Here is a 13,025-nt window from a genome sequence, read left to right as displayed (position 1 = left end):
TTCCTTCCTTCCTTCCTTTTGCTATACTACCTATTATAAGGAGCGTGAAAGTGATCAGCCCACTTGTGACTCCAGCCATTGCTACAGTAACTGGCTTCTTGAAATGTTACCTGACAGCACCTCCCCTCATGTGCAGAGGTGCTCTAGTTCTCTGTTCTGGGGTTTTCTCTAATGTCGTGGCAAGGGGCATCTGCTCTTGTCACAAGGACTAGCTATCAATAACCCCACATAACAGAGCTCCCTCCTGCCACAGACTTCACTTCCCTATCTGGAACATTCTTCCTTTGTATAGTTAACTCTCCTGCATCCTTTAGAACTCAAATGTCACCTACACCGGGAAGCCCTCCCTGATGACCACTCCCTCCCCCACAGAATCAGACTCTGCTCATAGCATCCTCTCCTTGGCACGGTTTGTCATGACATATTTATTTGTGTGCCTATTGAATTAACCCTTCTCTTGCTTGCTGGGCTGTGAGCTCTGAACAGAAGAAGACTGGGACTGTCTCGTTCACCTGGCATTCTTGCCACTTATCAGGGGGCACAGCCCATACCAGATGCTCAGAAAATCTTTCTTAAATCAATTATTTTATTCAACATTGAGCATATTTTTACCGAGTATCTGCTCTAGAGATATGAATAAAATTCCCACAGAGCTTAAATTCTAATGAGGGGAAAGGTAAGAAAAACAAGTAAACATATACTATGGTAGTTGGTAACGGTTGCTAGGGAGGAAACTAGACCAGGACGAGAGGGGCAGGTGCCAGTCCACACAGGTTCATTAGGGTGGGCTCTGGCCATGTTCAGACCAGGGACCTGGAGGAAGGGAGGCATGCGTTGGGGGGAGGTGTTCAGGCAGAGAAATGGTGGGGATAACGATGCAGCAGGTGAGGGCACATGGAGACGTGCTGGCCCAAGGCCAGTGGAGCATGCAAGGGGGAGCTGCCAAGGGACACTGTGGAAGGCTTCATGGTGGGTGGCATGGGAATGAACTCATGGCCAAGACATCCTGGAGAGGAGGTGGGGGGGCACAGCAGAAACCCTGAGGGACCCGAGCATTGTCTTCCCCTGCCTGCCTACCCTTGGCAACACCTTGCCTTGTGTTTTCTTGCATTTTTCAGCGTCCCTGGCTTAGGGCCCAGTGCCCAGCGCTTAGTAGGTGCTTTCTTGATAGAACTAACCCCATTCAAGAAAATGCCTAAAACCATTTTGCTCATTTGTCTCAGCACAGGTGTGTGTCCAGCAGAAGACAGTTCAAAACACATTTGATTTTAAACTTCGCTTCCTTCTTCCTTAGCACCTCTCTTTTTGCCGGCTCTGCTGTGCTAATAACATCAGGAGTAATCATCTTTTTCAACTTAGGGAATGTTTCTCCAATTACTCTCTCTGCTGAGCCTCCAAACAGCCTTCAAAGCAGTGACTCTCCACTGTCCAGAGGTGATCAGGAGCATGGGCTTGGCCAGCACTGATTGAAAGCCCAGCAGGCAATTCCCCCGAAGTTCTTGGACCCCTATCCCCCTGCCTGCCCTGGACAGGGACAATGAGGTCCTCCTTTCCCAGACAGGCTCACAAGGCAAGATCACCGGCCCGACATCCACCAGACAGGCTTGGACGCTGGATTTTTATACCCTCTCTTGAGGCTCCTGATCCCTTCAGGGAAACGTTGGGTAACATGAGGGCTGACCAGCCTGAGCCGGAGCCCGGCTACCCCCAGCAGAGGAGCCCAGGGTTTTGACCAGAGACACTTCCCATTCAATTCCAGGACCCACTGTGTCAGGGCAGGAGGGGGATGGGCTGCATTCTCAGTGACCACCGAAATAGCTGTACCCCCCCCCCCCCCCCCCCCCCCCCCCCCCCCCGAAGGGGAGCCCCATCCTTCTAGCAGCTGTGTGAGGAACTTTGAGAGACCTGCTCACCAGGGAGAGGTAGGGACAGCCTCTGGCATCCTTGGCAAGCACAGTTTCACAGGTTGAGCCCATGGGCCTGGAGTCTTTTTCCTTTAATTGCCACCTTCTGGAGGCCTGGCCATTGCCAACCTGATCCCAGAGCCCAGGATTTCTGCCCTCCGGTTTCTGGCAGCTGAGTGAAGGAGTGGCTATTCTAGCCCGAGCTTGGAATTGACCTCTCCTTCTCCTCTTCCATCTCAACTGCCTCTTACTGCTCATTCTGGTCACTCAGTTATTGGAGTCTCCTTTCACCATAGTTGCTGGGCACTGGAGACCCGCAGGTGAATGATGACCATTCCCCTGGGCAGGAGGAGCTCATGCTCCCATGAGGGAGATGCACACATGTCCACACCTACACACTGTGGCCTACTGCAGTCTGTTGTGGGTTGTTGAGGGGGGTGTCCCAAGGGCTGCCAGGGGACTCCTGGCCCAGTCAGGGAGCTCAGGGAGGCTTCCCTGGAAGGCTTCCTGGTAGAGGTGGTACCTGCCCAGGCTGGATTTTAGGATTAGGAGGCATCTGTCACAGAAAGAGGTTTTTGGACAGAGGATTTCCCAATAGCATAAGCTCAGTGGAGTAAGGATTTTTGTTTGGTTTATTACCCAGTACCTGGAACAATGCCTGGTATAGTAGATGCTCAATAGACAGGTACTAGAAGAAAGAAGAAAAGGGAGGGAGGGACAGAGAAAGAGAGGAGGAAAGAATGAATGAGCCTGGGGTGGACAGATGAGCAATGACTGGGTGTATTCTGAGGACCAAAAGTACAGTAGTTCCTCGAGGCTGTGGTTTAGGTGGGTGGGGCTGGGAAACGGGCCTTATCTCATCCCTTTGTTGCTGGTGTCCCTTTCTTATCTCCACTCTGGGTCCGGAGCTCCTTCAGGGATGAGACCATTTTTTCCTTTCGTGGTTCCCCAACCCCCGGTACATACACTGAGTTGATGTACACACAGGTTCTGAACCTGTGCTGGGTGGTGGAGACATGCAGATGACTCAGACTTCGTTCCTCTCCCTGCCAGCTCTGGCGGAGGAGACAGACAGTAAACAACGGCTACAACAAGAGGCAGAATTGACCACAGAGAGCCACTACGGAGGTTCAAACAAAATGAGACCAAGCAGGGGAATGGATGAGTTTTGCTTTGGGAGTGAAAAGCAAAAAGGTCTTAGAGGAGAAGATGGCATCAAACAGCATGTTAGCCCTAAGCAATGGTCCAAGGGGGATGTTGGGGTGGGAAGAATTCCCAGTAAAGATGGCAGGCCCAAAGATGTGGTCTGGCGAAGGTGGAGCCGGGGGATTCCGTGGGGAAAGGGAGGCTGGGGTTTGGGATGCTGTTTGTTTTTAGGGGTTTGGACTGGATCGTCTTGGATCACCATGTGCACCCTTGGTTGGGGTTGCTGAGTGGTCCCACTTCCCAGGAGCCTGTCGACTCTCTTCTCTCCAGCAGGCTGGGGGCTCCCTGAGTCCTTTCTTTTAGCCTCACCAGGAACCTACTGACACGGGGGCTCATTCTGGGTCAGGCCCTAGCAAAGGGCAGACCACAAAGACAGAGTGCCCGGCACAGGTTCCCTGAACGCCACTCCTCTCCTCTTGCCACATTTGCTCCCAAAGAAGGTGCCAGTCCTTTTTTCGGTGAGGGTGTGGGGATGTGGGAAGAAAACTGTAGAAGGGAAATCAGCATCACAGAACATCAGATTCTCAAGAGATATTAAAGATCTTCTAACCTTCCTTTCCCATTTGACAGATGAGGAAAATGATGTCCAGACAGGTTTGTGCTGCAGGCCTGGTGCTAATAGGGCATAACCAACTTGGTAGATAGACACTGCCATAGTCCAGCCAGAGAAGGGCAGTGTTTTCCTTTAGGCAGGACCTGACCGATACTCATGATCCTCATAATCTGTGGGCCTTGCAGACCCAAGATGAGTCAGGCTTCTTGTGAGTCAGTCTGTTGACAAGCCATCCTTGGCCATTCCTAGCCCATCAAAAATAGAAGTCCAGGGGAAGGGGATGAACAGGCCAATTTAATTAGTGTGGGCTCTAAGGTACCTTAAGGTAGCCCTATTAAATTAAACCGCCTAGGGGAAAAAATAACTAATTATTTCCTTCAACTCCCTCCCAACCTCCATGCTTCCCTCATTCACAAAACAACCTTTAAACTAGGGGCTTCCATACAGACAACCATAGACTAGGGTTCGTTATTTCCCCTTTTCGGTACCCTTCCCAGGCGATCTCCAGGTCCCAGCAGAGAACAGAGTGCGTCCAGAGGCAGCCGTAGGGCCTGGCTGTATTCTAATTTAGGGAGGCTGTTACACTGAGTAGAACATTATTCCAAAAATGCACCGAGTCTCCTTGCTGAACCAATGCAGATCGGTTTGCTGCGGGGCATTTCTTTTAAAAGCCCCTTTTCTCTTTTCAACAGATCAAAATAAGCAAACTTTAATAGTAGGGAATTATTCTTTATTTTGTTGAAATTTAGTTCTGAGTTTTCCAACTTGAAACGTGTTTTCCCCAGGACACTGACCTATCCTTTAATTGTTTGGTGCGAGGCATGTTAGGGGGAGGGGCGTTACTTGTTTATTGGAACAGCGCAGTTAAAAAAAAAAAAAAATCAACCTAGGCTAACAGTTTCAAGGCTCCCCTAAAGATGTATCCAAACAGGCAGCCAATCAGCGCTTACACAGCTTTTTCTGCTTGACTCTTTTAAAGAGACAGTGCCGACAGTGTTTTATCATATTTAAAGAGAACCGCGCTCTGAAAGCAGTCTGAAAATGGGGGAGTCTTCCCCTATTTCGCTGGTTTCTGGTCTAAGAAGGGAGTCAAAGTGTCTACTTGGGGTTCTCAGCGTGGACAGAGAGGAGTCCGCGGCAAATAGCTGGGTCACTCTGCCAGCACCCCCCCCCTTTCCCCTTGTACACCCGGGTCCCCGTCCAAGGGAGCTTCCCCCCCCCCCCAGCCCGCCCCCACCCCCCCCCCCCCTCCTGAATTTAGCTCCATTTATTTGAAGTTTGCAGATTTCTGTGGCGCGCATTTCCACGATGCAGGGCACCCAGGTGACGCCCCGGTGCCCGGGAACGGCATAGTCTCCTGCGGAGAAGCCAAGGGGCTAACTTGCCACGGCTGCCAGACCTTAGAATTTTGGGAGCAATCACTCTCCCTTCTCTTAGCACAAGTCCCCCGTCCCCTCCCCCAGGCTCCCCAAAGCACGCCGAGGACCTCTAACGCGCGGCTCCACTTTGGGGCTTTCCAAAGTATTTTAATGATGTAGTAAAGGAGCAGCCGCGCGCCTCGGCGCCGGCTCGGGCCGCCCAGCTCGCAGCGTGGAGCCCCGGGCCCGGCACTCGGAAGGCGGACAGGGCAGGAGGGAGGGCCGGGGGCGGGGCGGCGGGGAGCGGACAGGAGTCTGAGGAGGGGGTCGGGGTCGGAGCCCAGGGGGGAGGGCCGGCGAGGGGGAGGGGGAGGGGGAGATAAGGGCTGGGCCGGAGCGGGCCGGGCAAGGGGGGGGGTGGAAAGGAGGCAAGGGGCAGATAAGCGAGAGGGACGTGGCGGGAGGGAGCCGGTGGCGCTCCGCTTAGGGGTCCGCGCCCCCTCCCCTCCGACGCTGCCGCAGCGCCCCCCGCCCCCCAATGGTCCCCGCCGCGGAGAGCGCCGGGCAAACCCCCTCGTCGCCGCGGCCAAGAGACGAGAGCTCCCCCGGCCCAATTCGAGTCCCCTCCCCACAGCCACAGAAAGGAGAGGCGCGCGCCCCCGGGCACCCCCGGCTCAGCCGCAGGAGCAGGGGCAGCGGCTCGGCGGAGGCGGCCGCAGCAGGGACTGCCGCGGCCGGGCGCTGACAGGGCGTCCCTCCCGGGCCACTGGGCCCGCCCCCGCGCGCCGATTGGCCGAAGCTGCCATCAATCGCAGGACGTTGACGCCCGCCTCGCTTCCTCGCCCGGGTAGCCACGTTCGGTTGAGCTCCAAGTAGACCAGCGGCAGCGGCGGCGGCAGCGGTGCCGGAGGCGCAGAGGGCGGCGCAGGCGGAGCCGGGCGGGCGGGCGCGCGAGCGAGCCAGCGGGCGGCCGGGCCGGCGGGCGAGCGGCGGCGGCGGCGGCAGCGGCACCCCAGGCCGAGCCGGCGCGGGAGGAGTTCCAGGGCGATGGGGCCGCGGCCGGGGCTGACGCTTTGACAGCTGGAAAGAGCGCGGAGCCAGCGCCTGGGGGGGAGGGAGGGGAGTGCGGCGAGGAGAGCGCGAGCGGGCGAGCGAGCGAGGCCGGGGAGGGGGCCGGGAGCGAGGGGGCAGCTCGGGAGCAAGCCGGAGCGGTAGCGGCGGCGGCGGCGGCGGCGGCGAGGCTCGGCGCCCTCTTCTCCGCAAACCATGTTTGCCAAAGGCAAAGGCTCGGCGGTGCCCTCGGACGGGCAGGCTCGGGAAAAGTAAGCCCTATTTTCCAAGTGGCGGCCGCGCCGTCGCCGGGCTGCGGGAGGGCGGTGGGAGGCAGGTGGGCGGGTGGGGGCTGCTGCGCCCCGGGCCCGGCGCCGCCTGCCTGGCCCCTTCCCCGAGGCCGCGGCGGGCGGCGTGGGAGAGCCCATTGTTGGGAGGCGGCGGAGGCCGGGGCGTCGGGGGGCGCGGGCGGCGGAGGGGGCACCTGGTGGCCGCGGGGCGTGCCGGGCGCGGGGGCCCCGCGGAGAGGGGTGGGCGAGGTCCCGAGCGCCAGCCTGGGCGCCCGCCGCGGCGGCCGCACTTTGCCCCGCGGGCGCGGGCAGGGGGCGCGTGGCTCCCGCAGCCCCGAAGGCTCCTTTTGTCCGCTCGCGGCGTGAGGAGTGCGTACCGGGGGCTTTGTTCGGCGGGGAGCGCTCTCCCTTGCCTGCCCCTCGGCCTCGCCGCCCGCCCCGCGCTCTCCCGGGCGCCGCGCTGGGCAGGGACGGCGGCGCCGGCTTGGCCCTGGGCTTGGGGGACAGTTGTTTGGCGGGGGGGAGCTGATGAGGGTGGCGCTTTGCTGCCCTCTCCAGAGCGCGCTGAGCACCCCGGAGTCCAGGACTGAGTCTCCCCGGACCCTCAGAGCTGGAGAGAGGGTGGCAATGAGTGGGTCGGGAAAAGGAGGGAGGCTCTGGGGTCGGGAGGCTTACAGAGTTTGAGAGACCTAGGTGGATTTGGCCCCGATGCCAGTTGGAAGTTCAAGTTTGGGGGGCTGCTCTCTAGCTCTCTCGTCTCAGGGCTCGAGGCAGCGCGTCCCCTGGTACCCACCCCCTGACTGCTTCCACTCGCGGCCCGAGACAGGGTCGAGCTAGCTGCTCACCTCTGGTTGGGGCCACAATGGGACAGCGCAGACAGGGCTGGAAGCCGGCTGGCAAGGTCCAGAAGCGAGCGCCCCATGTGATCTGACGCCTTCCCTCTCTTTCTGTGCCCCTTGCCCACTTTCCAGGTTAGCTTTATACGTCTACGAATATTTACTGCACGTAGGAGCACAGAAATCTGCACAGACCTTCTTGTCGGAGGTGAGTGGAACTCCCCCCCCCACCCCCAACCCCCATCATCCAATTTCTTGACACCCCCTCTTCCCCACTATTCTTAGAGCCTTTGTTTTCAGGAGCAGCCACTGTGGCCACCATTTTGAATTTTTATCACCTTTTGGCATTTATTGTTAGTTGGTCTTCATAGCCTTTTGGCTCAGGGAAGCCCCCAGCCCACCCTTCCTCTCTGCTCCTCTAAGCGGTCTCTGCTCTCTGCTTTCCAGATTCGATGGGAAAAAAACATCACGTTGGGAGAACCGCCTGGGTTTTTGCACTCGTGGTGGTGGTAAGTTTGTGTGATAGTTTTGCGTGTGTGTTTGTTTTGTTCTGAGACCTGGGTCTGGGTGAACAAAGACAGGCAGCCTGGAGCAGAAGCCCACGCCTTAGCTTTTGGGCTTGGCACAGACCAGGGCGCCTCTGGACACTCAGACTAGGGCTGGTAAAGGAGGAAAAGGACAGCAGAGGCTGGTTCCCAAAGTTTTTGCTTCTCTTTCCCCTTCTATTGAGAAGCTCCTAAATCATGTCTAGTGTTTATATAGAAACTCCTTTACTTTCCTATCTCTCTCCGGGGCACCAGGCGGGGTCTTGAAAAAACCTTGGAGGATTTTTGTTAATTCTGCATGCTGCTTTAATTAGAGGGAGTGGGGGTGGGGTAGGGTGGGGAGGATACCAGGTCTGTTTTACAGCTGGCCTGTCCCTTCCTTTTTCTTCTGTGAGCTCCAAACCTTTAGAGAGCAGCTCTACTGGGGCCTTTCCCAGGCACCCTGAGAAAAAAAGCAAGAAGGGGCTGCCACTTCCTTTAAAGATACTGATTCAGACTGACTGGACTTTCCTCTCCTCTGTGGGCCCTCCCCCCAACCCCCAGCATCCCTGAAACCACAAAGTTTCATTTTACCAAGAACCTTAACTGGTTGGTGTTGACCTCACAGAGTGCTTGTAGTCGGTAGTCGGTAGTCGGTAGTTGGTAGTTGGTGGCTTTCCCTTATTTGTGACCCTTTTCCTCCTTTATCTGGGTCCTGCTGTGGTAGGACCTCTGTAGGTCCCTGTCTCTCCTTGTAGGTTTGCGTAAGAACAGGGGCTTAAGGTCAGCAGAAATGAGTCGCTGTGAGTATAAGACCTGGCTGTTTCGCGGACCGATTGGTGGAGTCTCTGGCGTCCTTTTGAAAAGGACAAGAAAGCAGAATGGCTTTTGATATTTTGGTGGAGTTCAGAAGGATCGGAGTGCCACGTCTTGGGATCTTAGCTGTGCGTTTTTACCTGATAACCAGTTCAGGTTACTGTTCCGAGTCTCTTTGAAATACGGGGGGGATGAAGTGTCTGTTCTAACTTGCACAGAGAAAATGAGTTTTTAATTATTTCTCCCAAACTTGGAACTGCGGTGCTGTGGCCTGAGGATTCTACCTGTAGGAGTGGGTGATAGGTTTTCTGGGGTGGTTTGGGAGAGCAGTATGTGAGCGGCGTGCGTGCGTCTGACCATCACGGATTTTTGCAGAAGCTCGGGTTTAGGAGTAAAAGTTACTGAGAAGGGGGCCAGGGAGTTTGTAAGTGTTCGAAATCTTTAGCGTGTGGAGAAGTTAATCCAATGTGTGCTGCTTCAGGGGACAGAAAAGAATGTTTTTGAGCCTCTATCTGCAGCTACTAGGAGCCTCCTATTTTCTCATTCTGATTTTCTTGTTGTGTCTGTAAGCGGCACCCCCCAGCCCCCGCCCCAGTCTTCTCCAGCCTTGTCTCAGGCCCAGGAACGGGGAGAATCTGTTGTTTGTGCTGGACCTGAGCAGTGGTGGCTCTGAGCTGCTCTGTCTGTGGTCTTGTTAGAAGTTGCTTCCGTGCCATTCGACACTGAGCAAATGACAGCTGAGACTCTCCAGGTGGGAGGAAGCATAGGCGCTGATTTGGAGTTGATCAGGCCCTGGAATTTGGACACCTTGAGCGAGATGGCTTGTCTGATGATCTGCTGAGTCGGTTGTTGCTGATGGGGACAGGAGCTCTAGACTTGGAGTCAGATTTATGCCCAGGTGCCCGTTTCCTTCGAGTGGTTCCCAGCCCTGGGCCTTGGGTTTCTGACCCGAAGAGGCTTTCTAAGGCACCGTATTAATACCAGTGACTACCCCGTTTGTGTAAGCTTTTACTGGTTGACAGATGACTTGTGGGTCTGTTCTCATGTAATACAAAATGTTAGAGTGACTATACCAAATCTTGGAGGCGCGGATGAGGCAGAGATATCTAGCCCTGCCCCTTGCCCCCTACCCCCACCGCCCTTTGCTGGATTGGTGGACAGGTGCCTCTATGAGGAGGGCTATTTCAACATGAAAGGACAAGATACTGGGTTGTTGACAGCCTCTCCTTCGGCTAATTGATATGCATTCTTTAGGGGTGTGGGGGGGATGGTTCTTGCCTAAGAATTCCTTGAGGGAGGGCCTGGATGGGACTGAGGGTTGAGATGGGAGGGATGGGGGTGTGGGCTCTGGGCTCTGGGATTAAGAACCTGTAGGTTTCCTTTATTGCTAGTCACTCAGATGGCTCCACCTATGAATCATAGTCCTGACTTTGACAGTTTAACCTTTTTGTGAAATGTAGCCATTTTGGTTGGGGGGATGGTGGTGAAAGGAGCACAGATGAAGGAGGCCTGGATTCTTACCCAGATTCCTACCTGTCCTATCTGGACCCCCATGAATGGGTTGTACTAATCCATCCAAGCTTCAGTTGCCTCTTGAATAAAGTAGGGTTAGTTATCTCTCCTAAAGCACCATGGTAGTACAAGCAAGGTCACGGTAGTACAAGCAAGGTCACGGGCGGGAGGCATCTAGCGCACAGTAGGTGCCTCATGACCAAGAACTAATACTCTTAGGGCAAAGGTCCGTTGTGTTTTCAAGCCTGAGCTTAAAGGCTGGAAATGTGGGATTAGAGCCTTTGGGAGACCCCGTGCTGTTAGCCCCATACGTTGTGCCCTTGTCGCGGATACACGAGTGATAATTAGTAACCCGATCTTATTTTATTTTTCAACTTGCAGCGTATTCTGGGACCTTTACTGTGCAGCTCCTGAAAGGCGAGACACTTGTGAACATTCGAGTGAAGCAAAAGCCTTTCATGATTATGTGAGTAACAAATTTTTAATCCTGGCAATAATTACAGGGTTGGATAGCTCTAACTTCTTTAGTACCAGAAGCAAATACACAGCCATTTGGCAGTGGTCTTTGTTTTCTCCTGGCCTTTTTGTTCTGCCCACCTCCCTGCTGCCCTTGCCCCGTTCTAACTTGGGGAACCGTGTTTCGTAATGTGGTAATTATGCAAAAGAGTATAGATACCTATCTGGAGGATAAAATGGTGGTGTTAGGGCTCAGCTGTAAGAGGCTGATGGTTCAGAGTGGACAGTTAGCTAGCTGGGAAGGGACTGAGTCTCCTTGGTGTTGGTTTAATTAAAAAAATTCGCCGTGGCCACTGCCACAAAACAAAAACAAATACGAAACTTGTGTTTCAGAGCTGAAGGGGTGGTTGAGTGAGAGTTTGGTGAAATGGACTCCTTCCTTACTTCCCAGGGAGCAGTCTTTTCAAATTATGTTTTGAGGTGTGTGTGTACGAGTGTGTGTGTACGCGCGTGTGTGTTTGTTGGAGGGCTCAGGTTGCGCTCACTGAGACCATGTGTACTTTGAAGCCCTTGGCTGGTCCATAATCTTGTGTCCAAAATGTTCTTGTGAAGATAGTTAATTTCATCACATCATAGTGCTTGCTACCCTATTATTCATCCTCTACCTGGATGAGTTTCTTAAGATTTATGAAATGCTTATAAGAGCGACGTCTGCCACATATCCATCTCCCATGGCAGTCCCCTTCAAAAAAAAAATTAGACTCCAAACATGGATTGGAGTCAGAATTTATGATCAGATGAAACACGATATGGGGGAGGTGGGAGATGGAAGGGGAAGCGTCTGCAGTTCTTCCCAGCCTCCTTCCAGGCTTCATCTCCCGGTGGCCTTGTAGATGGGTGCCTGTGTGTGTGTGCCTGTGTGTGTGTAAGAGTGAGTGTGAGTGTGCGTGTGCAAATGCACACAAGAGGTGGTTTATTTGGTCTTGCACTTTTTCATGAGGTCGGTAGGAATGGTCTCCAAGTTCTAGGGCATGGAAGTTGGTTTCTTGAATGTTGTCAGGGCCCACCCACTTGGCCAGGCCATGTGTGTCTCCTGTGTGCAGAGGGGGGACACACCTAGGACACCAGAAACTGGCCTAGGACACCAGAACCCATCTGGTTGATTTTCACAAGTGCCATTACCATGAATGTCTTTATGGTGACAATTGCTCCTATAGTAGACGGAGTTAGCTGCTCCGCAGGAGGCTCACTGGTTTTGAGACTACTCAATGGGATGAAATCTTGTTATGACTGAAAAGTCAATGCCCTTGGACCAGACCGCTGAGGAAGTGGACCTGTTCTTGTGCCCTCTCCAAGGTCGAGAAAGAGGCTGGTGCACGGTACTTATGGTCTGGTAAACTTTTAGTAGTAAAAGGTGAGGTGACTGGTTCTCTTGTGATGTGGTTCTTCTGGGAAAATCCGTGGTGATGATCATAGGGTTTCCTGAGTTGGAGGTTGGGGGAGGAGGCCAGAAGGAACATTAAGCATATAAAAATAGTTGGTGAATTTGACCTTTCTACCTAGTAAAAAAAAAATCTTCCTTTTTTTTAAAAAACGGTAAGAGAGTGCATTCCTGTGTGGCCAGTCTTTGCTGTGCAAATGGTTTTGTTTTAGAGTTGTGGGGAATAGGTGGACATGCCTATTTGAGGTAAATCTCTTGATAGAGGATGTCTTTGCTATCTTTTGCAAGTCGTTGAAGAAGTTAAAAATTTTTAACTAAGTTTGGTGCTCTAGCAAATGATGTAAGGTGGTGGCAATTTGTGGTTTGGTCTGCATCTTGAAACAATATGGGTGGCAGTGAAAGCTCACATGGGTTTGCTTTCCATACTTTATTAAGGAATGGTGGCAGAATTACATGGCGAGTTGAAATCGGCATAGATGTGTAGAAGATGCTGCTAAGTGTTGAAGTCCCACTGATTGAGGCCCAGGATTCACAGATTTGGGGGAATAAAACCCTTTTCCCTAGATTGGAATCCGTTCGGTGTCATTGGCTTGAGAGAGAGGTCGCGTGGGGGGAGGGATGGAGTAATGAATGGCGACAGGGAGGGAACATCTGTATGGTGGAGGAGTTGTGGGGTGACATTGGATTGCCGGGGTGACAGAGGACCAACTGGTAAATTAAGAGAAATTTAAGACAGTTAAGAAAAGGAACTGTGTCTTCTCTTTGGCCTTCTCAGATCTTCGTGTCTTCTGTCCATTCCCATGGCTACCATCTAGTTAGCCCTCATTCCTTCTTGCTAGAATTGTTGTCTCTTTCCAGGCTCCCTTCCTCTTGTCTGGAATGCGTGCCTCTCTTATCCATTCAAATCGTATCCATCTCTGAACTTCTTTGTGGACTTCTGTGATAGTTTCTAGCACACTCTGATCACCCCACCTCATTATCAGTGGAGACCATCTATCTATGTACACGGAGCCTGTGTTGGCAGCTCTCCACGTACTGGGCTCCCGTGCTGACCACTTCGGTTTAGTCTCTTGTTCCTA

At 53.7% G+C, this 13,025-nt stretch overlaps 1 protein-coding gene across 6 annotated transcripts in view; it reads left to right on the top strand.

Annotated features, from left to right (window-relative positions):
* The first annotated feature begins 6,200 nt into the window (after window positions 1-6,200).
* The window catches only part of LOC111143599 (single stranded DNA binding protein 3), a 161,379-nt gene continuing 154,554 nt past the window's right edge, over window positions 6,201-13,025 (top strand). For all 6 annotated transcript variants that reach the window (XM_022497431.1, XM_022497430.1, XM_022497428.1 and 3 more), the window contains exons 1-4: window positions 6,201-6,343; window positions 7,333-7,405; window positions 7,645-7,706; window positions 10,431-10,515. In XM_022497431.1, the coding sequence (XP_022353139.1) occupies window positions 6,288-6,343; window positions 7,333-7,405; window positions 7,645-7,706; window positions 10,431-10,515 (276 nt within the window). In that variant the 5' untranslated portion in view covers window positions 6,201-6,287. The remainder of the gene's footprint in view (window positions 6,344-7,332; window positions 7,406-7,644; window positions 7,707-10,430; window positions 10,516-13,025) is intronic.

This window comes from Enhydra lutris, unplaced genomic scaffold (genome assembly GCF_002288905.1).
Source record: "Enhydra lutris kenyoni isolate GAN:26980312 unplaced genomic scaffold, ASM228890v2 scaffoldscaffold9, whole genome shotgun sequence".
NCBI classification, from domain to species: Eukaryota; Metazoa; Chordata; class Mammalia; order Carnivora; family Mustelidae; genus Enhydra; species Enhydra lutris.
Note: the sequence above shows the minus strand (reverse complement) of the source record. Positions and strands in the feature narration are given on the sequence as shown.